Here is a 27,121-nt window from a genome sequence, read left to right on the forward strand (position 1 = left end):
TTTTCACTACAGAAAAGCTTTTTTATGTTTTGGGCTGGAATAAAAATGCAAGCCAGACTTATTAGCTTTGCCCGGAATATTATATTATTCTAAATTGCTAGCGACGCCGATTTTCCACTGCCGCTCGTTTACTTTTTCGCCCTCCCATCTGCTAAATCCTTGGAGTCTACTTTGCAAACAACGGATGCGGACGTAGCAAAATTTCTCTGGTTGTTGTTACGCGCGCACCGTGTTTTCGAGCTCGGTTTCCTGTTCCCTTACCATCTGATCCCAGCCCAGGATGTTACGTCCAGCCTCGGTCTCGAGCTGCCTGACTCGGTCCCGCCCACCTCATTTCCTCCTGTGGCAGGCAGGGAGGAAGCATCTCTGCCAGGACCAGGGCGAGGCAACCAGCTTAGAAGAGGCGCCAGCGGTGGTCAAGGAGGCAAGCGGAGCATGGACAGCCAGGGAAGGAAAGTGATTGTCTGCGACAATGGCACTGGGGTAAGTGTCCGGAGAGGGCTGTCGGGTCACAATGCCTAGCCTGGTGAAGCTTGGCAACTTTACTTGAAAAATAAGCAGAAGCTCCCCAGAAGCAGGAAGTGCAGAGGCTGTGCCTGTTTGTGCATTTATAATCGGAGTGCCACCACCCGGTTTCCTCCCTATTACATTTCTCAAATATTCTGAACCTGTTTTCTTCAAAGTAAATAGTAGGTGATTTTAAAAAAAGCATTGCAATGCACAACTACCGGAAATAAATGTTTTCTTCTCATTTTACCCGTGTTAGCTCCTCCTTTCTCTCAATTTCTTTCGCACCTTTCGTCCTCTCGTCTCCTGCTTTAGCCTCCCTGTATCTTCTTGCTCTCTTCATATACTGTTGATTTCCAGTTTTTTAAGCGCTTTATGTTGAATTTTTGCTTTCCTCAATCTTTACCGTTGTAGGCAGATAACGTTATGTAAAGAACCACGGCTGAGCGTAAAATGAGTTACCAACATCATACATGCAGCAGGGTTATATGCTCTTTATTGAGAAAGAATGGTATATTTTTACAGTACTTTGTCACGTGTAAGCTTTTTTAGATTCGCAAATAAAAGGTGCAACTATGTTCCCACTCACCTTAGTTGTTGCTCGTATTTACCCCACCGTGGACGTTGAAAGGGATACTCTGTTGGGGTTATAACTTGTGATGTACAGGCTGCTAGATATATTGTTGTCACCTTCCCATTGTGCAACATGTTGTTATGCTTTTGTAGTCAGCCTCTTGACTGTGCTGTCAAAGGGAGAATCTGCCCTTCAAGGATTCGAACCGGTGACTTGCAGACTGCTCACTGGGCTGACATTTTTTACCACCTGTTTATGTGCAAAATACCGTTCAGATTGTGGAGTGAGTCTTTCGACTGTGGGGTTGAAAGGGTGAATCAGTACTGCTATCATTCCAACCTATAACACGCAGACTGCTCACGGTCTGAAATTGTGTGGGACTTGTGCATTTAACACTAAAGAGAGAGTCTGTGTGTTTAACTTTGATGACTTTAACTCTTACAACCTGAGCCAGCTTGTGAGTTGCCCCTTATTTCGACTCGATGTTTTATTAAAATCTTGTTTAGCTTAATTTAAAGACTATATGAAAAAAAATTAGAATAACCAACGTCAACATCAAAAAAAGTATGCTTTTGTATTTACGATCAGGAATCTTAGCGTATTCATTACGTAGAGTGATGGTAAGATCCTAAAACTAAGAGTGTTGTGCAGCAGGAGGCCACATATTTAAGTAGAGCTCAAGATTTGAGAATGAGTGCCGGGCTGGACATCATCACACACGTCTGACTGAAATGGGATGTCTGGCATTACTTTCTGATTCAGACGAATCATTGCTGAATTAAAGTCGAATCAATTGCTAAAATGCGATATACGTGTAGGTTTCTTCCTAAAAAGGAAACGTCAAGTCATTTGAAAAAAAAGTTAGTTTTGAGGAAGCTTTCTGCACCGCGTCTAATCGGAAATTCGGCTTCCTAAATAATTTATCGATCGTTTGCAGCAGGAACTTTCGGACAGTTCCATCTTTCTTTAATGTTAGTGGCACGGTTTAGAGGGTGTGTGCAATAATTTGAGAGGTGTGTGTGTAATCGGCAAATGTGTACTTGTATCCACCTTTCACAACGGTGTTGCTAGGAGGGAGCGCACCGACGGACCACGGGTAGGAAAGTGTCACCCTGCAGACAGTTTAGGTGCCTTTGTGGATGGCGAGCTACCTCGGGTGTGTAACATATGATATCTCACCTGAGGGAGAGTGGGTGTCACCAGGAGAGAGAGAGAGATCTACCTCCTCGCCAGGTGAGCGTAGAGCATCATACTCCAGAGTGGATTTGTTGTTAGAGGGGGGAGAGCCCTTCCTCTCACCTTTCAGAGGGACATTTCCCTCAGTGAGGCGGGCCCCTCTCGCTTTTCTGAAGGGTGGACCGCTTCTCGACTGAGGGGGAGAACGAAAGGTAGCCCATGAGCCTGTGAATTCAGGAACATTCCACCTGAGAGCGTGCAGGTGCCGGCAAAGGTGGAGTTAGAGTCTATCCACAAGTTGCAAAATAGTGCCGAGGTGTTCATAAGTCAGGGTTAAGTACTCCCACACACACAACTCAACCCCTGTAAAATACTAGATCAGCAGACATGCCCCTTTCCCCCCCTTACGAAACGTTGAAGCGAAGGTTTCACCGCCTCCCTGTAACCCGGAAATGGTGTTTTGGTCCGAGAGCTAGGAATGTGCCCTGAGTGCTTTTCTGCCCGTGGTCAGAACTATCCCAGATTCCACTCGTTTTACCTGAGTGACACGCCGAAGTCGCTTCACGTGTTGCAGTCACTCTTCCATGAATGTATATTTTTCTCCTGTTACCCAGTTCACCCAAATATTTGTGTGATTTAGCTTGAGGGAAACTACCCTACAGGGAAGAACAAACTTTTGGTTTGACTTGAAACGAAATCAAGGAAAAATAGCAGAGCCCACAAGCTAAATCTTCAACTGTCACTTCCACACGATGAGTTTGTAGTCCCTACTTCTCACCTCATTGATACTTTTTTTTTTCCATTTCAGAAGCATGAAAGGTTGAGTGGGCCCTCCTAAAGTTCGGTGTAAAGTACGGTGCTTCATGCAGCACTGATTATGAAATATAGAATGATCTGTTCGAACTTAATCATAGCTCCCTATAATCGGATTGCTATTTTCTTCGCATTTCTTTAACGCGGAACTGCAGCCTGTCAAGAAGTTGCATTTGTAGACTGTGATGAAATTGTGGCCAACATGAAACGTCTTTTTTTATGCCTTGGACGCAGCAGAGGAAGTGGGGAACTGTGAGTCATCGGTTGACGAGGAGCGCTAAAAGCTTGTGAAGCTCTCACAGGGAGAGCTTTTGCCACTGCACATTTGTTAAGGTAGCCCAGTGTGATGACTGTAGAGGCCTGTGTGCAGCTTTAGTCACAGGTTGCAGTTCCAGTGGGGTAGCTCAGCGGGCTAAGCGTCTGTTGCAGAGATGTCTCGCCAAGTGATGGATTCAAATTGCAGGGCAACAAATTAGTGGATTATACTTCTGCTCCTGAGAATTGTGTGTAACCTGCATCACCAGGAGAACAATCAATCATTCAGGGTTGGTAAAGCGCAGCTACTCACCTGCAAGGGTCTCAAGGCGCTAAGGGGGAAAGGGGGTCATCCGAGGACCCAGGTCTTGAGGTCCTTCCTGAACTGGAGCAATGTAGGGACTTGCCGCAGGTGGAGGGGAGGTCGTTCCAGGCCTTGCCTGCAAGGTAGAAGAAGAACATTCCTTCCCGCTTTGGTCTTGTAGATGTGTGGGATTGTGGACAGAGACATCAGCTGACAGGAGGTGTCTCTTAGGTGCGTGGAAGGAAAGGTGGTTGTTTAGGTATGCTGGTCCGAAGTTGTGAACGGCCTTGTATGCGTGCGTAGGGAGCTTGAGACAGCCATTAATCCTTCTGGGGTCAATCTAGTTAGTACTAAGGAATAAAAGCACCACTTTTTATACAGTACTCGAAAATATAGGTCTGTTGAAACCAGATATATAATGCATCATCAGATTACATTGAATTTATTGAATGGGAGTAAGCGGTGTCCTGGGCTTCGGGTGGGGATATGGCTCTATGCCGTGAAGGGTTTACGTTCTTGAGAAGGCGGAGTTCATATTTAATAGGCAAATAGTAGATATGCTTGATACTCAAGGAATAGTCATTATTGGCAGCTGCAAAGCGGTGTTTACATCAGGGTGAAGATCAAAATAATGGCAAGGGCAATAAATGTTGTGCGGGGATCCATTTCTAGCTTAGTCATGTGTCGCAGAGCGAATGAAAAGGCAAAGTGGTAGGGCAGCCATATGTAGACTTTTGGGATGTAGCTCGACAAAGTTTGTTGGTGAGTTTTCTTCTTGTAGTTTCTGGCGATGGGGAGGGACCTGCTATGCCTTAGTTTCTAGTGCTACAGGACGTTTCAGAGATCAAGTGCTCATCCGAGAGTATGGGGTGTCTACGTTGTCCCGGTCACATTGATCATGGAGCATGTTTGAATTGTGAGCCCAGGTGTATATGTCAAGGTAGGGTGGTACAGCCTGATTGCTTTGTTCTTTGACTATGGAGACAGAATGTGATTCTGCTTGTAGTGTTGATGGCTGGCGGGGTTGTGGAGGTTCCAAAAGCAGCAAGAAGTGTTTACCCTCAATGTTACATAGATGTTTGTGATGGTAACAAGCGCTTGTAGACTGGTCTGAAATAAGCCTAGCTGCACCCTTATGGGCTAAATCAAGGCTGTCCGTGCCATTTTTGTCACTTGCGCCTTGAAGCTACAGTGAATGTCAAAGTGGTAGCCCATGGATTTTGCATGGGGAGGATTGGTTTGGGAGAAACATTCAGTCATGGTGTTACATTTCATTCCGGGATGCCACTAGACACGAGGAACACCGCTTCTTCTTTTTGTAGGTTCAGTTGTGTATACGTCTCTTGTACTTGCTTTGTGACACAAACATGATTGGAGTTGGTGGCTGTCATTCTGAGATGACGCTTCAGCTATGGCTGTATGGCAATTCCTTGGTTTTGCAGAAGGGGGCCTGATGGTTCCATGTCCGAGTCCAAAATTATAAATGATAGAATTAAGCTGTTCCACACTTGAGCCTTAAGAGACCCAGCAGTTAACACAGAGAAATATGATCTGTGGTTAGCTGCTTGTATTGATGTCTGTCTATTAGTAAGGAAGAAAGCAATAACAACCAGTTCCATTGAGCCCCATTCCTTCGCAGAGTGTTGCCTGGCCGATATTGTATTCACCTCCTATCCAATGCAGAAAACAGGCCAGAAAGAGTTGTCACTGCCTGAAGGCTAGAATGTAATCCACGACTTGGACATTAACACTCAGTGTTCTTCATTTGTGTATCAGCCAGGCTGAAAAGGTGCTAATTAGCAAAATATAGTTGTGCAGCACTTTATAGTTACACGGTGACCCTGTGGTTATGTAATTTTCGTTTTTTCTTTCCCCAAGGAGTGAGTGAAGGGTAGTGGTTGCTAGTTAAGGTGAGATGTCTTTTGTAAGAGCGCAACATGCCTGATTTTAAGGATGTGTGGAAAGCACTTTGTTGCTCTGAGACATTGTCAGTGCGCACTAGGAGAAAGTGGGTCAGCAGGTGTTTTGCAGAGGATTTCAATCTCTTCTGTGGCGGTCCAGAGCGAGGGCAGAATTTGTAAGTGGTCTTTGAGGATTGGGCAGCCAAAGTTGTTAAGTTTGGAAGGATATGTGGATGTGATAGAGAAAACCAAAATGTGGACCATTTCCTCTATCAAAGCAATATATCCGGGTGCCAAGGTTGTTAAAAACCCTCTATACTAGGTATATACTCGAGCTGCAGGTGAGAACTTGTAACGGAGGACAGGTTCTTTATTTACTAATAAAGCCCGAGGCAGAAGGGCTAATGTCTTACAACATTCCACTCACTAAGGTGGAATTGTTTTGAATTAACCGGTGGGGGCAGACATGAACATGGGAATGTGGATGTTGAAGGTCTTCAGTAGAGCTCTCAAAATCCTAAATTGTTAGTGTGCGTTACTTTGCCCATTTTGCTACATGAATAATGTTTAGATTGCATATATTTTTCTTTCGGATGGTGCCAGAGAATCAGGCATCTGATTGTTGTGCCATCACAAAGCTTTGAAGAGGTCTTTTGTCCCACTGTTTTCGTTTTAAAGGATTGGGTATTATAGTCTTCATGGCAGCTGGGATGTCTTTTCTGTGTTGTAAAAGAAGTTATTTTAGTCGAGTGATCTATCTCCTTCTTGTTTCCCTTATATCTGGCATTATGCTCCTGAGTGTACGATATTGCCCTGCCCTCAGTAGCATAGTTTTAGGTATTACCTAAGGCAGTGCATGCATTGTCTCCTACAAGAACTTTTATTAACTTACAGGGGTTTAGAAGGGGCCCAGTGATTACCTTTAGTTGGCCTCACTTTCATGCTCGTTTGCATGCTTCTCATTAGTCAGCTTTCCTAGGGTTCCTTCCTCTTTATGGGTTTCTCGCTCTCCTGAAGCATGGACACATTACTGTGTCCTTCCTTTATTTGCTTTTTCAGGCGCTACGCTTTTAATTTTTGTTTAAGCTCTCTACAAGAGTGCCAGTGTTTTTCAGCTGGCTCCTTGTGTACTTCTCCCTGCTTCATGTTCTCCCCAAGTCCCTCTCGCCCAACCTCTACTTGCCCTAGCTCCCTACCCAACTCTCCGTTGTCTGACTGCTGGTCTGCAGCACCACTCGCTCAACTCTGTCAAATCTGTCAATGTGCTTGTCTGCAGCACCTCACCCACTCTCCATTGCTGTTGTACTAGTCCACATACTCTCCCACCAACCCTCTGTAGTCGGTGTGCTTGCCACCAGACCTTACCTTTCACCCTCCTTTGTCCAGGTGCTCCCCATCCCCTCTCGCCAGTCCTCCCCCTCCTTCCCTCCCTTTGTTTTACCTAATCCGCACTTGTTTATAATTTAAAAAAAAAGCGCTATAACTCAGTCAGCATTGGTTTTCATTTTTTAAAATTAGTTTTAGCCTTTGCTGCATAGCACCCGCCCTGCTGTACATCATGACTACAAAACATTGCCAACAGCTGACCCATGCGAGGCCTGTTGGCTCTGCCAATGTTTGTTTACTAGCCTGTTGGTTAGTGGCCTGGAAGCGCAAACACATCAGCCTGGACACTGAAGTGCACTCGTTTTGAGGCAGCAGTGCACGTGATCAGGCCAAATGTGGCCGCTCACAGTGTAAGACAGAAAGTGGATGTGGGCTTACTCACTGCACCCTCCTGTATGACGTGGGGATGGAAGCCACATGTGCATGACACCTGAACAGGTTTTTTTTTTAATTGTAAATCGCCCAGGGTGTTTGACTTGCCTATTTTATAAAGAAATACAACTAAATATTAACATTTGAAAAGAGGAAGTTGAGAGGGAAACAAATAGGAGGGAGAAAACAGAAGAGACAAACCAAGGTCAAAAAGCAATTTCACAATTTGATCACAAAGTTCTTTCAGCTTCGAAAACTTGCACAAATTGAGACACCTGGACAGACCAATAGAGAAACAGGACTGGCTGAAAATCCAGTATGTAGATCTGCATTTTTATTGTGAATTTTTGTTTGGATTCTTTGGAAAACCTGAGATTGGTGAATCAGCTAAATCTGGTTTTAGCCGAGACCCTAAAAAAAAAAAAAAATCGGCTTAGGTAAAGCACTGAAGCATGGGAGATGGTGTTGGCAGTGCTTCCCAGAAGTTAATGCAACCGAAACAAGTTTTAAAAATTAAAAGGAAATACGGCCTTTCCAAAGAGAGTATAGATACATTCTGTGCTTCCAGAGGCTTTGAGCTCTTCGGGAGTCGCCTTTCTGTCATATACATACCTGATGAGCGTCGTGCAGGTCGATACAAGACTGTACAAGCTTTTCCAATGGTGTGCCTGGAATGCAGTTGGGCGAGTAGCTAATTCAGAGGGAAAGAGCAGCGAGGCGCAGGAATGATTTCTGTTTTTACTCATGGATGTGCCTGCTGGTTTTAGAGCGCCTGGTACTCCCTGAATCACAAAAAGGGGTACCGCAGGAAGTGGTGGAGATCAGGAGCAGTAGAGGACTTCTGTACTGTTTGCTTTTGTCACATCTCTTGTTTTCTGTTTAGAGATGTTGTATAGTAGAGCAGTAATAGAAATAGTTTACTGAGACCCAACAGGTACAGATAGGCAAAGTCCATCACTACATATGTGCATACGTTTGCGCCTGGACTCTTAAGACCCCATCGCACATTGAAGTTGCAAACACAAACGGTTACATACTTTTGCTTTTGAGCTACAGGTTCAATATATTGTTGGACGTTTCTCCTCCAAAGTGTCAACCCCTACCTATCCTGGAAAATTGTCTTCCTTGGAGGAGAGGGGCAGGGTCATTTTGTGGCTGTAATGAAACCATGCTACCCCCCGTGTCACCCCTTTGGTCAGTTGTCTGATTAACGGAATTGCACTTTGGGAAAGATTTCGCAATTTCTTTCCCTTTTGCTGGTAATTTGAGTGAATGACAACACTTGTATTCACATTCACTACAACAGTTTCTGTGTACTTCAGCCGCGTAGTCCTTGTGCAGTGCAGGAGGGGGGTCCATCTTGTCTCATTTACTTGTCATGCATGGTGACTGGAGGATTGTGGGGGAATCTCCCACCCTTATCATAAGATGTTTCTGAGGTGGTGCATCGCCTTCTGTTAAAATTGCAAGGGTAAGGTAAGCTAGTTGTACCGTCTGGTTGCCAGGTGAGCATGTGGAAGGCACCCTCGTGGAATAATAGGTAACGTTCTTGCATAGATGTGTCGGTGCTGGAATTGGGAAAAATATTGTGCAGGGAACCCATCAATTAAAGAGGGAGGGTGTAGGTGTGGTAGATGAAAGGGGTGTAGTTAAAAGAGTCGTAGTTTGAAAAGCAGCCTGATAGTCAACTTGAGCATTTAAAAAAAAAAAAGTCTGCCTCAAATAAATTGGCAACAAAGACAAATATGACAGTATATCTGTTCTAGCTTAGTTAACTGGTCAGAAAAAGGCTGCATTTTAGATTTCAGGCACGTAATGCAGAGATCATTGTGTGCACAGCAATGTTGAGTGATTATAACAGCAGTAAGATAACCGGGGGTTAATGCACTGCTAGTTAGTTCTGTGTTTTGTCCAGTCCCAGTTTTGACTCCTAAAGTAGCATGGAGTATTAGTGTGCCTGCTGCAAACAAAATTGTATAAAATGTAGATCACAGATTCGAATTTTATGTGGAAAGGTAATTAGGCTGCTGCTTTTGACACCGAGATGATTTTGTTACTTCCAATTCATACGTTGCAATCTTTCTAATATTGCACAGTGATCTATTTATTGGCATCCAGGAGCAGCATGCAAACTGTAAGTCATGGGTTGAGAGCATTAGTGTTTTTTCCCTATCTATTGCTATTATAAGATTGCAAAGAAGGGTTGCTTTGAGCAGTAATAGTCTTGTTAGTAGAGACTATCCAATCACTGCATTATGTTTTATATCCAGACCTTGTCTTTCTCCGACCATTCAGTCCAGGGTCGGATTGACTTATGGGACAATCTGGCAAGATCCCCCAAGGCTGTTCTGACCAGTGTATGAGCTGGTTTTGGGCTGTTTTTATGGTGGCCCGTTTTTTGTCCGATTTCTCTGATAGTACCACAAACATTGCCGTAGCAAGCACAACTACATACAGTCAGACTTATTTTGCAAAACACCTATTTAGCTTATCTTTGCAAGTATGAAACTGCCCTAATTTGCAAACGTGTGCCAATTTTACATCTATCTGCCTCGCCTTCAGGGAACCACTTTAAATTTAGTGCTTGGAGTGTTTTCTGTCCGAGTCCAACTCTGATTCACTATTAACATATATTATCAAAAAGTATGGAAACTCTGTGATTCCTACACCTTATAATCCTCATTGTTTTATGTAACATTTCCGGTACATAATTTTACAGACACATGATTTATTGTGTCTGCGTGTGACGTAAAGCGCTTTGACACCATACAGTGGAATGAGTAGCGTTGCACAGAATTAAAAAGAATTAGCAGGTCCCATTTAAATCAATATTTAAGTAAATACAGACACATCTGTCATTCTTACAGTGCATACACATCTCTTTCTGAGGGGTGGGGGTAGTTGAACATAGTTGAAAACCTGCCTCCAATAGTTTCTCTTAAGTACTCGTGAATTTATAACAAGCTGTTAGCCTTTCTTACCTTCCATCTAGGTGTTAGGCTCAAGGTGGGTCCCAGCCAGGATGATACTTGAATAAAAGAAGGGCTGATCGCTCTTTAAGTCATGCCTTTATTTTAGGCCCAGATGGAAGATAAAATAAGAAAGCCGCTCTCCACCTGCAGGTTGCTGCTCCAAGTAAATGGAAAGCAGACAATGTGCGGGTGCTGCTGAATTTTATCCTGGTGTTGGATAATGACACCAGGTCAAATAAAAAAATTTATCATGGGTTGGGCGGATGCCAGGTCCGGGCTCAGAAATAACTGCCAGAACCGGGCTCCCATGTGTTCCCCCTACTGTCCAGCGCTGGTTGGGACCAAACACTAATAGAGATCAGGCTGTTCCTGTCCGCCCCATTCTCCTCAATTTTCTTGCTTGTTTTTCCATTCTGTGGCTCGCGCCTTCTTCGATTCATTGATAGTTTTTTCCTCCGTTGTAACAGGGAGTTGGTTACCTCTGTCCCTTTAGGGTCTTCTTCTTTTTTTTTTTTTTTTTAACTGGGGAAGAAAATATGCATATTTATTTCGGATCGTTTCATGAATAGGTGCGGTGGCTCATTTAGGAGCCGAACATGTATATTTGTACGTTGGCACACTCTAAAGAGTAAACACAAGGAGATGATGGACGGAGCTCTGAAACTTTTCAGACGCTCACCCCCAGTCACAGATCTGGGTTGAATTCATAATCATTCTTTAGCTCACTTCGCCACCCCAGTTCAGACCCAGCTATATGCAAATCAGTCTTGAACCTGTGCCTCATGGGAACAGTCCAGCCCGAACTGCCAAGCCAGGTCCTCCCTGGACCGGAAATAAGCATCCTGGGACCGGTTTCGGGGTAACACCCCTCATCAGCCAGGCTAGCTTGAATCCAGTGACAAAGTGAACTTTGCTGTGTTCGCCCTGTGTTTGCAGTGTTCGCCCTAAGTTGGCAGGGTATGCCCAAATGTGGGTTCCTTGCTCACTTTCCCACTGGATGATGAGAGGTGTTACCCCAAAACTGGTCCCAGGATGCTTGTTTCAGGTCCAGGGAAGACCTGTCTTGGCAGTTCGGGCTGGACTGTTCTCATGAGGAACAGGGTCAAGACGATTTGATATGGCTGGGTCAGAACTGGGGTGGCAAAGTGAGCTAAAGAACGATGGCGGATTAAGCCCAGATCTGTGACTGAGGATGAATCTCTGAAAAGTTTCAGTGCTCCGTCCATCATCTCCTTGTGTTTGCCATACTCTAGTCTCAGGAGTATACATACAACTAAGAATTTCTCCAAGTTGGAGCATGATTTTCAGACATAGAGCAGGTGTTGCCTCTATTTATTTCCGAGGCGTGCTGTCTGAAAATCATGCTGTAACTTGGAAAAAATGTAAGTTATTTGTCTGCACCTCAGCCAGTGCAACGGGAAAAAAACAGGCGCTGGACTTTGCGCCTCAACCCAGTGCTAAACTAGCGCAACTGTTCATGATACGACCTTCCTAATTTTCCTGAGCCCTGCCTCCTATACCAGCAGCACAGGTCGGGCACTCTCCGAGGAACAGTCCTAGAACAAGGCTGCCTCTTGTACTCTGTGTATCCTCTTATTAACATGAATGCCCGTTTCATATAGCTCCTCTCCTTGCCTCCCGCCCGTGTCCGTGTTTAGATTTCTGAGTCTCTCTTCACAGGGCTTCTATTTTGAATCCTGCACCCCTCGGGGGTGCATCGTGTGGCTGTGTTGTATCTGCCCTGGTTCTGCTGCTAGGCTGCCTCTTAGCCTGGTCAGAATGCCCGGGGTGTGCCCCTACTGTGACCACCTTTCCCAGAGACAAATACTGACCGGTTGTTCACATCATTTTAAGACTCTGCAAGGGCGCTTGACAAGGTACTTCAATAGAACTTTATTTGAAAATTGTCTACATTCATGTTTTTTTTAAAACATTTTTATTTGCATCTTAAAATAGTACATTAGAACTCTCATTAAGTGTACAGAGTACATTTTACACAGTATCTCATCAGCAGAAACATTCTCAATCACTTTATAGTCACAAATATACCTTATTCCATCAGTTGAGGTCAGATTTCCACCAACATGCATTATTTCCAGGGGACTAATCTGAGTACATTCATGTTTTTTAACATGGCTTTTGTGTACTTTAATTACAGTGGGGGATCTTTAAGGCAGCACTAAAACACATCTTAAAGTGCTTTCTTCCTATATTTACTGTCGAAGGTATGCACTGATAAGTGGAACAAAATACCAGCTTTAGGTATGTGACTTTTCTAATTTTTGAACCAGCAGTGACGTTAAAATATTGGTACGGGCGCTACAAAATTGTTCAGGTGGCAACCATGTGTGCCCCTCAAAACAGAGTATGTGCCTAAGGTGGACTCCCAGAAGTGGACACCGTACTCAAAATGTGGGCTCCAGTAAATATTACAGAACTTCAGAGGGAGCTTCCAAAATTGGACATAGTACCCAACATGCAGTGACGGAAATAAAAATAGAAAATTCTCCGGGATTTTATACATTGGGGGTCAAGGTGTGGTATTAGAAAGGTGTTGAGGGTCACCTGGGACGAATTAATGAAAAGCGGAGTCTGACTTACTCAAGATGTACTTTAAAAAAAACAAAAAACTCTGCAGTAAAGAATTTGTTGGCAAAGACATGTGACAGTAAATTTGTTCTTGCTTGCGTGATTGGTCTCATATAGGTTGTATAATAAACTATTTTACGTGGTTAAGCCGCCTGATGCATAGATCTTTTCAGGTAAGAAACTATTGGCAATATAATTGCTAGAGAGATCTGTTTTGTTTTGTCCCAGTTTTAACCATTATAAAGTAGCAAAGAGGGTTCATGTGCCTAGTGCAAAGCACAACGTTTAGCATGTAGATCACTGATTTTTATTTTATGTAGATAGCTCAGTTGGTTACTTCTCTTGTTCAAGAGGTCCATTGGTTACTTGCAGTTCATAAGTTACAATCCTTCTAATATAGCACAATGAGCTACAAATAGGCAGCAAGGACCTGCATGCACATTACAGGGCATATGTTTTTAACCCTATTCTTTTCCTCAATCTTTTGTTATTCTCTGATGATCAAATAATTTATTGGATTTTAAAACAATGTCACAATAGTTCATAGCTCATTGGCATACAGTATAATTCGCAATTTCGTCCCAGTGGAGCCCACGGGGGAGAGAAACCGCAAAAGTGAAAGAGCACCATGCTCTCGCCAGCCTCCAGGAACAGGAGATGTGCATGCGTACGGAGTGCACATCTTCTGTCCGCGCTTGCCACCTCCTGTCTCCCTTCCAGCACCAAAGCTACAGCAATAGAGTCTTCGCTAGCCCTGACTCCCTCAAAGTGGGTCAGGTATCACCCATCCTAAAGAAACCCACAGCTGACCCTATGGACCTAAACCACTATCGCCCCATTATAAATATTCCTACCTTGGCCAAACTACTGGAAAAATGTGCACACCACCAACTGACAAAACATATTGATCACTTTGACCTTCTTAACAAACATCAATCAGGCTTCGAGCTGGTCACAGCACAGAATCAGTTATGACCCACATAAATGATGATGCGCTTCAAATTCTGGATCAGAACGGTACATGCCTACTCATCCTAGTAGACCTCTCCTCAGCCTTTGATACGGTCAAACAAGAGAACTTGATAGATCTGCTGAATTACAGAATGAGTCTTTCAGGGTCAGTGCTTAACTGGTTTACCTCTTTTCTTCAAAACCGGACTCAAAAAGTCAAGGTCAAAAACACCCTATCCAAACCCGCTCCAGTAACGTTGGGAGCCCCGCAAGGGTCCTCTCTATCCCCTACGCTGTTTAATTTATTAATGGAACCACTCACAGAATTACTACAAGCGTCTAACGTACAATACCACATGTACGCAGACGATACCCAACTATACCGTAAGATCCACACCCTAGAAGACATTAAATTGCTTAACACAACGCTTAGGAACACCCAGATATGGCTGGCAGAGAACCATCTCAAATTGAACGCTCTAAAAACTGAATTCCTCCTTATCGCTCCACCCGCCAAAGTCCCCATAATGCATGACTGGTTCAAACATCTCACTGCACTCAACGTTCAACCAACCATTGTGGACTCAGCGAAATCTCTAGGTATAATCCTTGACTGCAATCTCAATATGCAGGAACACATTAGCAACGCAACACAGGGAGCAAACCTCCAGATAAACACACTGAGGAAGTTGAAACCCTTCCTACCAATCAATGACTTCAAGATGGCGGTTCAAGCTCTAGTTATCCCGCGGGTGGATTATGGAAGTGTCTCTCTCTGTGCCCTTCCTAAAGCTACAACCGCACCGCTAAGAGCCTCTATCAATGCTACAGCGAGACTCATCACTGGCTCGAATAGAAGATCGCACATCTCCCCAGACTTAAAATCCTTGAACTGGCTACCACTCGAAGCCAGAATTCGACTGAAAATAGCTTGCATGACGCATACGGCCATACATCCCAATGCACCCAGCTACCTGACACAGAAACTGACAATCTTTAGTGGTACAAGAACCACAAGAGGTGCAGAAAACCTTCTACTGAAGCCACAAAGATTCAACAAAAAGAAAACCTATAAGCGTTCCTTCTCCGGGATGGTGCCCAGGATATGGAATGCACTACCCCCAGAAACCAGACTGAACCCCTCCACTGCATCTTTCAAAAGGGAAGTAAAATCGATTATCATGGCCAAATCCACCTGATCATAGACAAAGGAAATTTTGAGAACACTCTTACCCTCACCAGTATTCTTTATTATGACATGGGTCCAACTAGACAACCTAGTCATTATACTGGCATTGTCATGCCTCAATATGCCTTTTCTTATTTGCACCCTATTGCGCTACGTTGCACAAGATGTTATGTATATTTGTTTTACCTGCATTTCTTTGTTGTATAATTGAACCTCATTTATTGTAAAGCGCGGTGATATCCGCAAGGATCTTGTTCGCGCTCTATAAAACTTTAAAACTAAAATAAATAAATCTCCTTGCAGTCTGACAAAGATAAGACCAGAGCCACAGAGACAGTAGTTATCCAACATGCATTGCTATTAGCCCATCCTAACCACTTGCCCCGCACACAATCATACTTGGCTGGACACCCTCTTGTCTCATTTATAGTTTTTTCCTGCGTGGGACACCAATCAAGTCTCTTACTCCAGTGGAAAACAGTGGGGTGGTTGGTGGGGGTAAAGGGTCTTTCCATGTGGCTGCTATATCGCTATATCACATTTGGTCACCATAAAATGCTTTGTTAGCTCAAGAGCCTCCCAGACCCTCCAGGACCACCAAGATGAGGACCAAGAGAGTAAACAGGACCTCCCATTCTTAGAACCACCCCCAGTTCGTCCACTACCTCCGTCCAGTATTTGGTGAGAGCAGGGCAGGACCAGCTCATGTGGTAAAAGTCAGCGGGCGCTTCGGCATAACGCGGGCATCGTGGAGTCGGGAGGAACCCAATCGCAGTGCAGTCTGACTGGAGTTAGATAGGTGCAATGGAGCTAGTAAATTTGGATCAACCGCAGTCTGGCTGAGATGGTGATGACTCGGTGGGGGGGGGGCATAAGGGCATCTCACCAGTCTTCATCCTCCAGGGGGCCCAACCACCATTCTCAACATTTCATTAGATGATCTAAGGTGACATAGGAGTTGTTAATAAGAGACCAGTAGATCTAGGGAGTAATAGCGTGTCAGAACTGTAAGTATTTATAGAAGTGAGTGGAGTTAAGGGAGTATAGGCCTTGTAGGTCTTGAAAGATACGCAGGTGTCCCCCCAATCAAACCTCACCAAATTGCGTAATGCTGATTAAATCCCACTTCCTCAATCCCCCCAACACAGCCACCTCCTTCATCCAAGTGCCATGCCACAAAGGCATCTGTAGTGTGAGCTTGGCATCCCATTGAGTATATATCGAAGTGCAGCGCTCGATGTGAGAAGGGCCGCTCGAGTCACTGCCGGGATAGCATGGGGGATTGGAGCTCCGTATAGCATTGCTTGGATCTGGAAGACCCCAGGGTCTCAAGCTCCAGTTGGTGTGCTTGGTCAGACCCTCCTCCTGAGAAGCAATCGTTAATCATTAGGAGGCGAATTGCAACTTAAAGGAAAAGGTTGGACATCCCCAGCCCACCATCGTAGGGGGGCCGCTGGCAATGACCAAGGGCCACCCTTGGTCTTGAATTACCCCAGAGAAATGCTGTGGCCATTTTGTCTAGGGTGTGAAACCACTGGTGTGGGAGGTGGAGAGGCAGATTTTGCAGTACATACAAAAATTAGGGAGCACCATAATTTTGAATAAGGCAATCTTTCCTAGTGGATTCAGTGGAAGGGACTGACATTTACGTAGCTCTTCCTTGGTTTTCCTTAGCAGTGGGGTGGGGTGAGGTTGAGGGACCAGGTAAGTTCGGGATGGAGTGCCACCCAGATCCCCAAGTATCAAAAACGGAGGCTCCTTGCCGGTATGTCAAATTACCATGCCACACAATCCTGAGAGACGTGCAGGGGTATTGGATTTGATTTGCTTGGTTAAGGTGTAGGCCAGGAGCCTGCCCAACAAGCTGCAGGATGCTGAGACAACTGGGGCCAAACGAGCGGGTTCTGCGATGAAAAGAACATCTTCTGCATACATCGCAATACAATCTTCATGGGAGTCCTTCCATTGCCACCCTTGTATTTGCGCGTCACATCTAATAAGTCTGGCAAGTGGATCTATCGCTAGGGCGAAAAGAAGGGGAGATGGGGGGCAGCCTTGCGCCAGACGAATGGGAAAGACGTTGGAGAGAACACCATTCATCAGAACTCGAGCCAACTGGTTGGAGTAAAGCACGCGTATGAGTCCCCGGAAGTGGGGGCCGAATCCCGCACCAAGCAGTACACCTTTCAAATATCACCAATCCACCATATCGAAGGCTTTCTCGAAGTCTATCAGTATCCAGGCCAAGTAGGGTGAAAGAAGGTAGTAATGGGCCAATGCTTCATGCAGGTGCCGCAAGCAGTGCCTCTTGCTGCGATGGGGCATAAAGCCACATTGATTGGGATGTATCAGAGTGGTGACTACCAGTTAAGACGGGTGGCTAGGATGGTGACGTAGATTTTAACCTCTGTGTTAATGAGTGAAATTGGATGGTAGTCCGAGCAGGAGGGTGATGGAGGGTGCCCCTTAGGGATGACCCCAATCGTGGTCATGTCAATGTCGTTTGGAAAGGCCCCCTTCTCCACCGCTTCCTCATAGAGAGCATCAAGGCCCGGTGTTGGAATATCTTTAAATGATGTATAGTACACCTCCGGGTACCCGGCCTGACTTCTTTCCGGTCACTATTATGGAGATGGCTGCACCGATCTCTTCCAGCAAAATGGGCTGGTCTAGCAAGCGCGCGAGAAATGTGGGAGAGGTTAATCTTGTAAGAAATGAGGGTTAGGTTCTGGATCCAAGGAAGAGGCCGCTGAGTAGTGGCGCTTATAATAATTGGTGATGGTCTGTGCATTGGCAGCAGGAGCGTGCTGTGTGTGTCCCTCCACATCCAAAATCTCTGGGATTATCCAGTTGGCCAAGGGGCGAGACGCAAGCCAGTAAAGAAGCTTGCCATTTTTGTCTCCCTAGCCATATACTCTGGCAGTAAAAGACCTCCATACCTGCTTAGCCGACTCTAGGGAAACATGGCGTATTTCTTCACGCAGGATTTCAAGCGGCTGGAACACAGCTTCTCAGCCAGCTACGTTAGTGGCTTGTTCCAGACTGAGGGCTTGAGCTTCTAGCTAGGAGAGGTGTCTCCTCTCGGGCCAAATATTTCTTCTTGCGATACCCCTTAGCAAAGCCTCTGACTGTGGCATTGCTAGTCGCCCACAGTGTACCCGGAGAGCAGACCGTTCCCTCATGTTAAAAGTATTGCTTAAGCTCTTCACCTGGGCCCGTTTATAGACCCTATCTTGAAGAAACAAGACGTTAAGCCGCCAGGTGAGACAATGTTGGCTTCTGTAGGACCTCACAAGTGAAGGAGATTGGGTGAGCGGTCAGAGATAACTCGGGCGAGGATTTGGATATTGGCTATCGCATGACATTCAGGGACAGGCATAAATATCAGGTTAATACAGGAGTGAGTGTGATGGGCCGCGGAGGTGTGAATGTATTGACGCAATCGGGAATTCCATGTTCATCACACACCACACAGGCTGAGTCTGGACACCCACTCTGTGAGGCGTTTAGCGCCCTATCGCCGGTGAGGGGGTCCCAGAAGAGTCGCATGTAGGGTTTAGGACTGCATTAAAGTCTCCTCCGATCACCGTCAGTCCCTGGGGAGAGACGACAGCAAGTCTGCAAGGTCTCTGAGAGAGGGTTCAAGGGCTGCTGATGGTACATACATTGAGACAAGACTATGGATAGTCCAACCCCCCTCCCTATAAGGGCCACAATGCGTCCCTGGGGTACTTGATATCCCGGGTGACTGTGAAAGGGAAGGAGCGGCTCAGGAGAATTGCCACACCCCAAGAACCTCGTGTGAATCCTGCGTGGAAAACTCTATCATACTCTTGGTGTGCAAGGAATGGACGGTGATTTCCCATGAGATGTTTCTTGCAGCATTAGGGCGGGATCTCTGTGAATACTTTACGTCCGCAGTCCGTTTCACATATTTGTTACTTATTAAAAGAGTCCATCTATCTGGGAGTATGCTGGCTGCTGGCTCCTGGCTGTCTGGTCCGACGGACCCAGCGGCGCATCGCCAGTTTGTGTGATCTGTAAGCGTGAGGGTTGAAAATGTCATGCCAAGTGCGGTAGACAAAAGAGAAGGGATACAACAACAAGTGAACAAATTCCCAACCAACCCCCCACCCCATACTTTTTTCCTGGAAGCATCTGTCGCCCTAAAAGAGAACTCAAAAACAACCAGTGTGATTTGGGAGCAGAACTGTGGACCCCTCCATAATGAAGGATCTAGAAAGCTTCAGGAGTCAGGGACAGTCAACATTTTGCCATTCGTCAGATCCCCGGGCTCTGGGAAAGGTCAGTGTCTTCTAAGCTAGCTGGGGGGGGAGTAGAAGATCGCCTGCCGGGCATCCCAGAGTGTGACTCCAGATCTTATAAGAGTCTAAGTGGTCCAGCAGGTTCAGAAGATCCAGTCAAGCCCCTTGTGGCCACCACAGGTGATGAAGAAGCCACTCTTAAAGCGTTGCGCCCTCTGCGGTAGTTGGTGAGTCTCCTATGAGGCATGACATCCCCGCGTGCTCTAGATCTGGTGGGTGCTGACAAGAGGGAGCAGTATTTTGTAGATTGAGTGGTTGTTCCTCCGTCGCCAAGGTCTACGCTAGCTCTGGGTTGTCGAAGAAATGGCTTTTGTTATTGAAGACTACCCAAAGGCTGGCTAGGAACAGGAGCCTGTACTGGCGGTTGAGGCCCCATAGCGTTTGTTTGACTGCAGTATAAGATTGATGCTGTGTTTGCACCTCCCTGGTGTAGTCGAGGAAGATAGTCACCTTACTGCCTTGGAAGTACAGGTTAGGATGAGTGTGGACCTCTTGCAGGATGGCATCCCTGTCCTTGAAATTGAGGATCTGGGCAATGATCGTGTGTGGGGCTCCCGGCGGTGACTTAGGTTTAAGAGCTCAATTGGGCTTTCGGTTTAAGGGCTCAATTTGGCCCGTTCCACGATGAAACCTGTCAAGAGGCAGTCCGATGGCATCCAGGAGTTGATCCAGGTCTCCACGAAGGTCGTGGTTTGTGTAGGTTCCGCTTCTTCGGGGATGCCTACAAAGCTAACAATGTTTTGACTGGAACTGTGTGCCAATGGAGTTCAGTTATATGGGACAGCAGCTGAGAGAGTGCCTTCAGAGTTAGTGTCATCCTCCACGGTGGCCAGACTGGATACGGCCTTCGAAATTCTAGCTGTAGTGTTCGGAGATTTTGCTGTATGAGGACCATGTCGACATGCCCCTCACCCATCTTGGTTTCTACAAAGTCATGTGAGGTGCGTATGGCTTGAAGGATGGTGGTGAGAACTTCTTCTGAGAGGGGTTCTTAGCCAGAGCCGCATTGCTAGTGTAAGTCCTCAGCTCGCCGCAGATTCCTTCTCTCCCAGCTTGGTGCCCTGCAACAACTCCGATGGCTACCCTTTCCTCTTTAGGCCACTTTTCAAACGGAAGGACTTAAATAATTCTCTTCCTCTGACAACACGGTTGTGTTGCGCCTTGAATCACCTGACTACTCATGTAAGTTTACCTTCCCTTTTTCATGGGCCCATTGAAACTCTGCTCACCGGCCGCACTAAATCAGTATTTTACATTTTCAGGACTAATTTGTAATTAAATTCTGATGCCCTCATTCAAAATATTGGCACCAAGCAACTCCTGCCATTCCCACTCTGTTACTCACAACGTAAGTGCAGCCACCACCTCAATTATACCTGCATGCACTTGTACCTTTCAATAGCCCTATTTAGTTCTTTCCCTTTTTTCTTAGCCGCCTAATTTGAATTGGGCTCACGCCAACCCCGGCGCCCATCCTTATGCAGTTACACTTCTTGAAATTGCCCCACCATCAGTTTTTGAGTAAGTGTAAGTTTTAAACTTCGTAACTAGGCGCCTTCCAATGCTCCGTCTCTTGCTATTTTGTGCGCTCTGGATTAACTATTCTTTTCCTTCTACTTACTTTTCAATCAACTCACTATCCTCATTTATTAAGTAAGTCACTTTGCCTGAAATTTGAATCCTTGATTGATCTTTTCTTCACAAATAATTCTGATTCATATTGCCTGAATTTGAAACTTGGAAACCTTAATTAACTCTCTACGTCAAGGCAATATGCACTACTTATACATTTTACCAATAAAGGCACTAACCAATCAAGTGTCTTTCAACCAATGTCATTTTTACGTCTAGCCTACGCAGCGTGCATGTGCTGCATAGGAGGAGACCTTTAGGAATCGAATCCAGTTTTTTGGCCAAAAACGTGCACGCTGTGCATTGCTTTCAATGGCAACGTGTGTTTGGTGATACTCTTGCGGTAGCGAGCTTTGAAACCATCTGTTTGTAATTAACTTTCAAACAGATGACGCTGCTGCTCGCTCCCGCAAGGGAAACGGGCACAGCCCCCTCCTTTCTACCCTCTCCCTGCTGCTTCCTCCTCGTCAAACTTGTTTAGTTGGTTTCTGCCCGTCTTGTTGGAAGTGTACATTTTATTCTTTATAGTGTTACTAATGTGTTTTTAGCATTCATTTTTTTTTTAAGTATATTTTATTTTTGTCAGCAATACGGCACTTTCTAATCCTCTTCTATGTCTCCGCTCGATCTGCCGAGCGCATTCAGCCCTTGCTCTCTCTTGCCCATTGACAGTAGTCTTGGCCCCGAGGGCTGCGGCGCACGCTAGCGTGGCTGCAGGAGGAGCCTGCGCCGCTCGCTGAGGCACCGGGGCTGCGCCGAACAAGCGGGAGGAGTTACCTGAAGAGAACCGGGAGTCTCTGACAGTAACGAGGAATTGAGGCCACCTCTGAAAGCGGTGATCTCACTTCGGCGGGCTCCAGTCTTAAACCTGTGGACCGGTCGCACCGCCTCTTCTTTACCAGCCCTGTCCCGGTTGGAGCTTTCTGCATGCCCCTCGCCTCTGTTCCAGCCCAAGTGTGCGGCTTACCCTGCCGGGGTCTGTGCGTGGGCTGCAAGCAGTGAGAGGGGAGCATGGAGTGGCCACTTGGCCTGTGCTGACCAGCATCATGGAACTTGGCAACCCCTTTAGTTGAGCCCAAGTAATGGGCCGGCCGGAGCAACGACCAGGGACCCTTGTGCAGACAGGAGCTGCCCGGGACCCCCCGATTGCATTGACTGGCACTGAGCCGTGCACTCCGGCTTTCTGTCAGCACATTACTTGGAGGACTCCTGCTCTCAGACTTGGAACTTCCACCAGCAGTAACTCTGGAAACTTGTATCATGAGCTCCCTCCTGGAGCCTGAGGTTAAATAGGCTCTGCTGAAAAAGCCCAAGGATCGGACCCGGAGGTAAGTGTAGTACCCTTGCGATCATTGTATGATCTCTGCGGTATGCATTTCGGACTCCTGCAAGTCCTCCAGTAGTTGAGCGAAGTTAAATAGAATAATTCATATTGTGGAAGTGTTCTGCTTATCCATTCTGCATTAAGATGTACAAGTTGACCTTCTGTTCATCTCACCTTTCTCTATCTGCAGCCATCCCCGTCTTGTGTGCATGCTGAGCTGCGGCGACTTTGTCTTATTATGTTATTAATTACTCTGGTCAGCTCAGTTCTCCCCTACTACTACCTCCCAAACCTCAATGTGTACTGCCTTACCGGCATCCCCCAAGTCAGTGACACTTGGTAGATAGTTTTCTTTCTGTTGCCATCCGTTGTATATTATTCGATTTTTTGTTACAATGCCTTCCAGCACTGTTTCAGTGTAATACTTCCACCTGGGGTGTATTATTCTCTCAGTGCTGCTGTACGTCCATTGCAGTCCTCCTCCAGATAGTGTGTTTATCTGCTGATCTGGGCAGTGGCACATTTCGTTGCCAATTCTCACCCTCCCTTTGAATCCTACCTTGTAAATGTTGCTTTCCCTCTCTCCTTTGCAACCTCTGTAAAGGCTGTACTTTTTATTAGTTGATTTTCTTTTAAGTACAGTGCACCAAGCACATTTTAATATGTTTTGAATAGCTAGATTCCCAGCACTACTGCTATCGGGCTCTCTCTGAGAACATATAATCACGTGCCTTAAATATCGATCTGTATGTATACCGCAATCTCCTACTGTCTATCAATCCGCACTAATTTAGCCAATTAGGCACTTAATTCCTCACTCTCAGTTCTACTCCTTTCCATCTCCCCTCTTCTACACAGCCATCTGTACCCACCCACCCTCTGCCTTTTTATAGACCGTATAACCCTTTTTGCTTTCTTTGTTTCTGTGCATAATCGCTATAATAAGTCGTAATACTTATAAGCACAAGTCAAACAAGTATTGGCATAGCCAAAGGTCTCGCCTTTGGGACCTTATAAGTGTTTGGTTATCCAGCACAATATCCTTGGTGCAACAACATCATCTGTTGCATGGCTAAACACTTATAAGGTCCCAAAGGCGAGACCTATGGGCTATGCCAATGCTTGTTGTTGTTTCTCTGGGAGCCCTACCTTAATTCTAGTATGTGGTACTATGACCAGGACGTCACCCTTATACTATGTAAATATCTCTTATTGAATCGGATTGCTCACATATGGTATGTCCTGAAGATGATCACTAAATAACGGATATCTAAACTGTCGACCCCCTACAACCAGAACTGCATATTTTATATAAATTATTTCCTAAGTAGTTCACTTGTGTGTTGTCAATGCGATGTATATATTTTAAAGTCCCCCTCACTGAGCACCTCTGTCTCTTTTTTTATGTGAGCACCTGAACTAGTATTACTCCTTGCATACTATTGAAAATAAACATCTATTGTTACTCTGATTGTAATGTGTCCCTGGTCACACATTTCCATGCTCCCTCCAGCATTATTTGCCTCCTCTTACTTAATTGCACTGGTGCCCATTCTGGCGCCACCCCTGCGTCTGCCCTGTGCCATTTTTTTTGGCCAGTTTTTGAACCATTGTTTTCATAAGCAGTGCTAGTGTTGGCACCACCTGTGGTGTACTGGTCTATGCGGGTTAGAGATGGAGGTAGTTTCCCTACCTTCTCTTTGCCCATGTCTAGTTTGTGGAGGGAGGGGAGCTAGTCAGGCAATACAGTTCACCCATGAGAGGGGCATCACAGCCAGGACCACTGTAGATCTGGGAGTACAGGATGCCAGAGGATTCCTCCTCCCTACACTTCTCGCCTCAAAGTACTCCCTCAAGAAGAGATCATGGGTGGGGAAGGGGCACCTGATTAATGATGTAGCCTAAACCTGCAGGGCGGAGCTGACCCGCTTGCTAAATAGCCTGCACTCTTGTATCGCAGCCAGATTTCCAGGCTTGGAAAGGGATGTCCGTGGTGCCAGCCTCCGTGCAATGACCACTTCTCATCCTTAAGGGAAGCCCCTGTACAGGCCGGCAGCTGGTCGTATTGTGTGTGAGTCTCACTGTTCCAAGGGTCTGCTGCCCATTGCCAGCCCCGAATGAAGATCGACCACAGGAGGAAGCAGTAGGTCCACCTACCTAGCTTTTTCTGGTGATGGACCCACATGTCCCCATGCCAGTTGCTTGGGATCAGGCACGTCTCCAAGCTTCTCCTCCCAAAGGCCTCGCACCCAACTGGTGCTGCCGGAGCTTGGGATGCAGTGGACCATGGGGAGCCCAGAGGTCAAGGAAGCTTCGCCTGAGCATCTCTACTCTTCCAGGCGGGGATCGCTGCAGAGACAAACGAGGCTCAGGCTCCTGACCCAGGGTGATGCACTTCTAGCGCTCCCCCCCCCCCTCCCCAGCTGTGGGGGCCGGCCGGTTCCACTGCCTTCCAATCTGGGCCCATGCACCTGCTGGAATGCTTTTGCAGGAGATGGCTCCTCAAGGAGAGGAGTTAGCCTAACAGCTAGGCGGTCAATCTCAAATCTGGGTAACCGGGTTCGAGTCTAGGCAAGGACATGCAACATCCTGTGATTCTCGACAAATCACTTAATTGCCCCCTGCCTAACAATGAATGTGTCCTCATGTAAAGCAACTGGTGCTTGTGTAAAGCACTCTGATACCAGATCGGGTCAAGTTTGCGCGATTATAAAACTCTGTGTATTAGAAAAAAAAAAAAAGCCGCCTCTGCCGCCAGTCTCCAGCAGCCGCCACGGAAACTGCCGCAGAGCCAGTCCACACACGACTCTGCAGGCCGACTGCCTGGCTCCCTCTCGCAAGTACAGCCGAGTGATCACCAGGCTGGGAGTTACAGCTTGGGCCTCGGAGCTGGATGAGGTGGGAGCAGTTCAGCAGAGACCCCACAAGTCCCCCAGCCCATCCTTCCAGAGGTCCTCAGCAGTGCGAGCAAGGCGATTGGCGACAGGGCCCTTTCAGGGCGCCACTATTTTGTGTCCGTGGCTGTTGCCCGGTTCGGGGGCTCTCCCCATCAATTGCAGGAGCCCCCAGCGGCAAGAACTGTAGGAGTTGGTCACCAGGTTGTAGCTGGGCGATTGGAAGTGTCCCCTGCTCTCGAATCTCAGCCCGGATGCAAGCGGATGACTGAGGGGTCCATAGCACTCCTAGAGTGCGACTGACATCTTGAGGCTTTTACCTTTTATTATTCTAAGGTTGTTGAAAAGTATTTATTTGGGTGGTAATGAGGTCTTCATCGTACAGACCACTCCAACCGCTGCTTCATATTTTAAATCCTGACATTTTGCTTCTCATGACCAAGCAACTTATAGGGCCTACTGGCTTGAATGATATGTGACTCCTACAACTTGTAATGTTTCATTATCTTATGTAACATTTTTTGGACATTGATACACACTTGTATGATAAATTGTCTCTATGCAGTGTGTGTGTGTTATGTAAAGCACTCTGACACCCTACAATGGGCGAGTAATGCTATAAAATAAATTAAATAAATTAGTGGTATTTAAATAGTTACTCATGTAATTACCCACACAGATGCATCTGGAATACTTACAGTACATGCATATCTTTTATATATACGGGTTGAACAGAGTGAAATAGTTGCCTCAAAACTACAATTTCTCTTTGTCACTTGTGAAATGACAACAAAGTCAGTAACTTTGTTTCCTTGCATTTGGTGTCTAGGTATTAAGCTCCAGACAGCTCTAGCTATTATGAGACTCTAAGCCTCCAACAAAAGGAGGGCTGATTGCCCTTTAAGCGAGGGGTTTGTTTTTGGGCCCAGTGAGAAGTGGTAATAAGAACCTTTTCTTGAGGTTGCAGCTTTTAACGGAAACCAAACACTGCTAAGTATGTCCTGGATACAGCAAATATCAGGAGCATAAATTCAGAATACTTCACTGGGAATGGCCTAGATTATGGATCCTTCTTAATAATAGCCTCGATCTTCCTCATTTCCTAAAACTACTCGCAAGTAACTCTTTCCCCCCCCCCCCCCCCCTTCTAGGGCCGGACTGGCCATAGCGGCACCGGGCAATCCCCCGGTGCGCCGCACGGGGGGGGGCGGTTTTGGGCCCCTGGGGGCCGTTTTTGTTACAGGGCTGTTTTTGCAGCATAGCTGCAAAATCGGCCCTGTACCAAAACCGACCCCAGCAAAGAGCTCGGCGGCACCTCCAACCCCCTCTCCCCCCCCCACACCCCCAAGTGGGGGGGGAGGGGCGGCCGAGCACTTTGCCAGGGCCGGTTGTGGTTCCCTGTCCGGCCCTGCCCCTTCCTCCTCCCAAAAAAATGACTCGGCACAGTGCTACAGCTGATGCCCCAGAACAAGTATCCAGAGGAGGCTTGGAGAAGTGTAGTGCAGTCTTGCATATGCAGTATCTGGTTTTGGGCACAATACTGCAGAGGAAGCCACCAGGGCTATTTGACCCAATTCTTCAGATGTGGTCTCCGGAATAGGAAACTATACTTCAGATGACTCCCACTCGCCCGCCACCCCCCCCTTCCACCACACAAACACAACACTGCTGATGTGATTTCCTGAATGGAGACATACTACTTCAGATCTGATGACCTCCTGAACTTGACAAAACAACCCCAGTGTAGTGTCCTCCCCAGGTACTCTCCAGTGACCATGCCACACATGGAGCTTAGTATAACACGTCTTTTATTCTTCTGTGTATAACCTCGAACTCCACCTTCTAAACCTGCATTCTATTCACTAGGCGCTAATGTTTACGTCGCAGATCTAGGGAGTCCATCAGGAGCCACAAAGGGTCTGTCATTACCTACTCCCACAACACTACACCTGGTACA

General features: G+C 46.3%; 1 protein-coding gene across 1 annotated transcript in view; it reads left to right on the forward strand.

The window, feature by feature from the left end:
- Positions 1–301: 301 nt before the first annotated feature.
- LOC144781795 (actin-related protein 2-like) overlaps positions 302–27,121 on the forward strand; it is a 123,937-nt gene continuing 97,117 nt past the window's right edge. Inside the window, exon 1 of the mRNA XM_078660797.1 lies at positions 302–483. Coding sequence (XP_078516923.1) covers positions 436–483 — 48 coding nt within the window. The 5' untranslated portion in view covers positions 302–435. The remainder of the gene's footprint in view (positions 484–27,121) is intronic.

Source organism: Lissotriton helveticus, chromosome 9 (genome assembly GCF_964261635.1).
Source record: "Lissotriton helveticus chromosome 9, aLisHel1.1, whole genome shotgun sequence".
Lineage (NCBI taxonomy): Eukaryota > Metazoa > Chordata > Amphibia > Caudata > Salamandridae > Lissotriton > Lissotriton helveticus.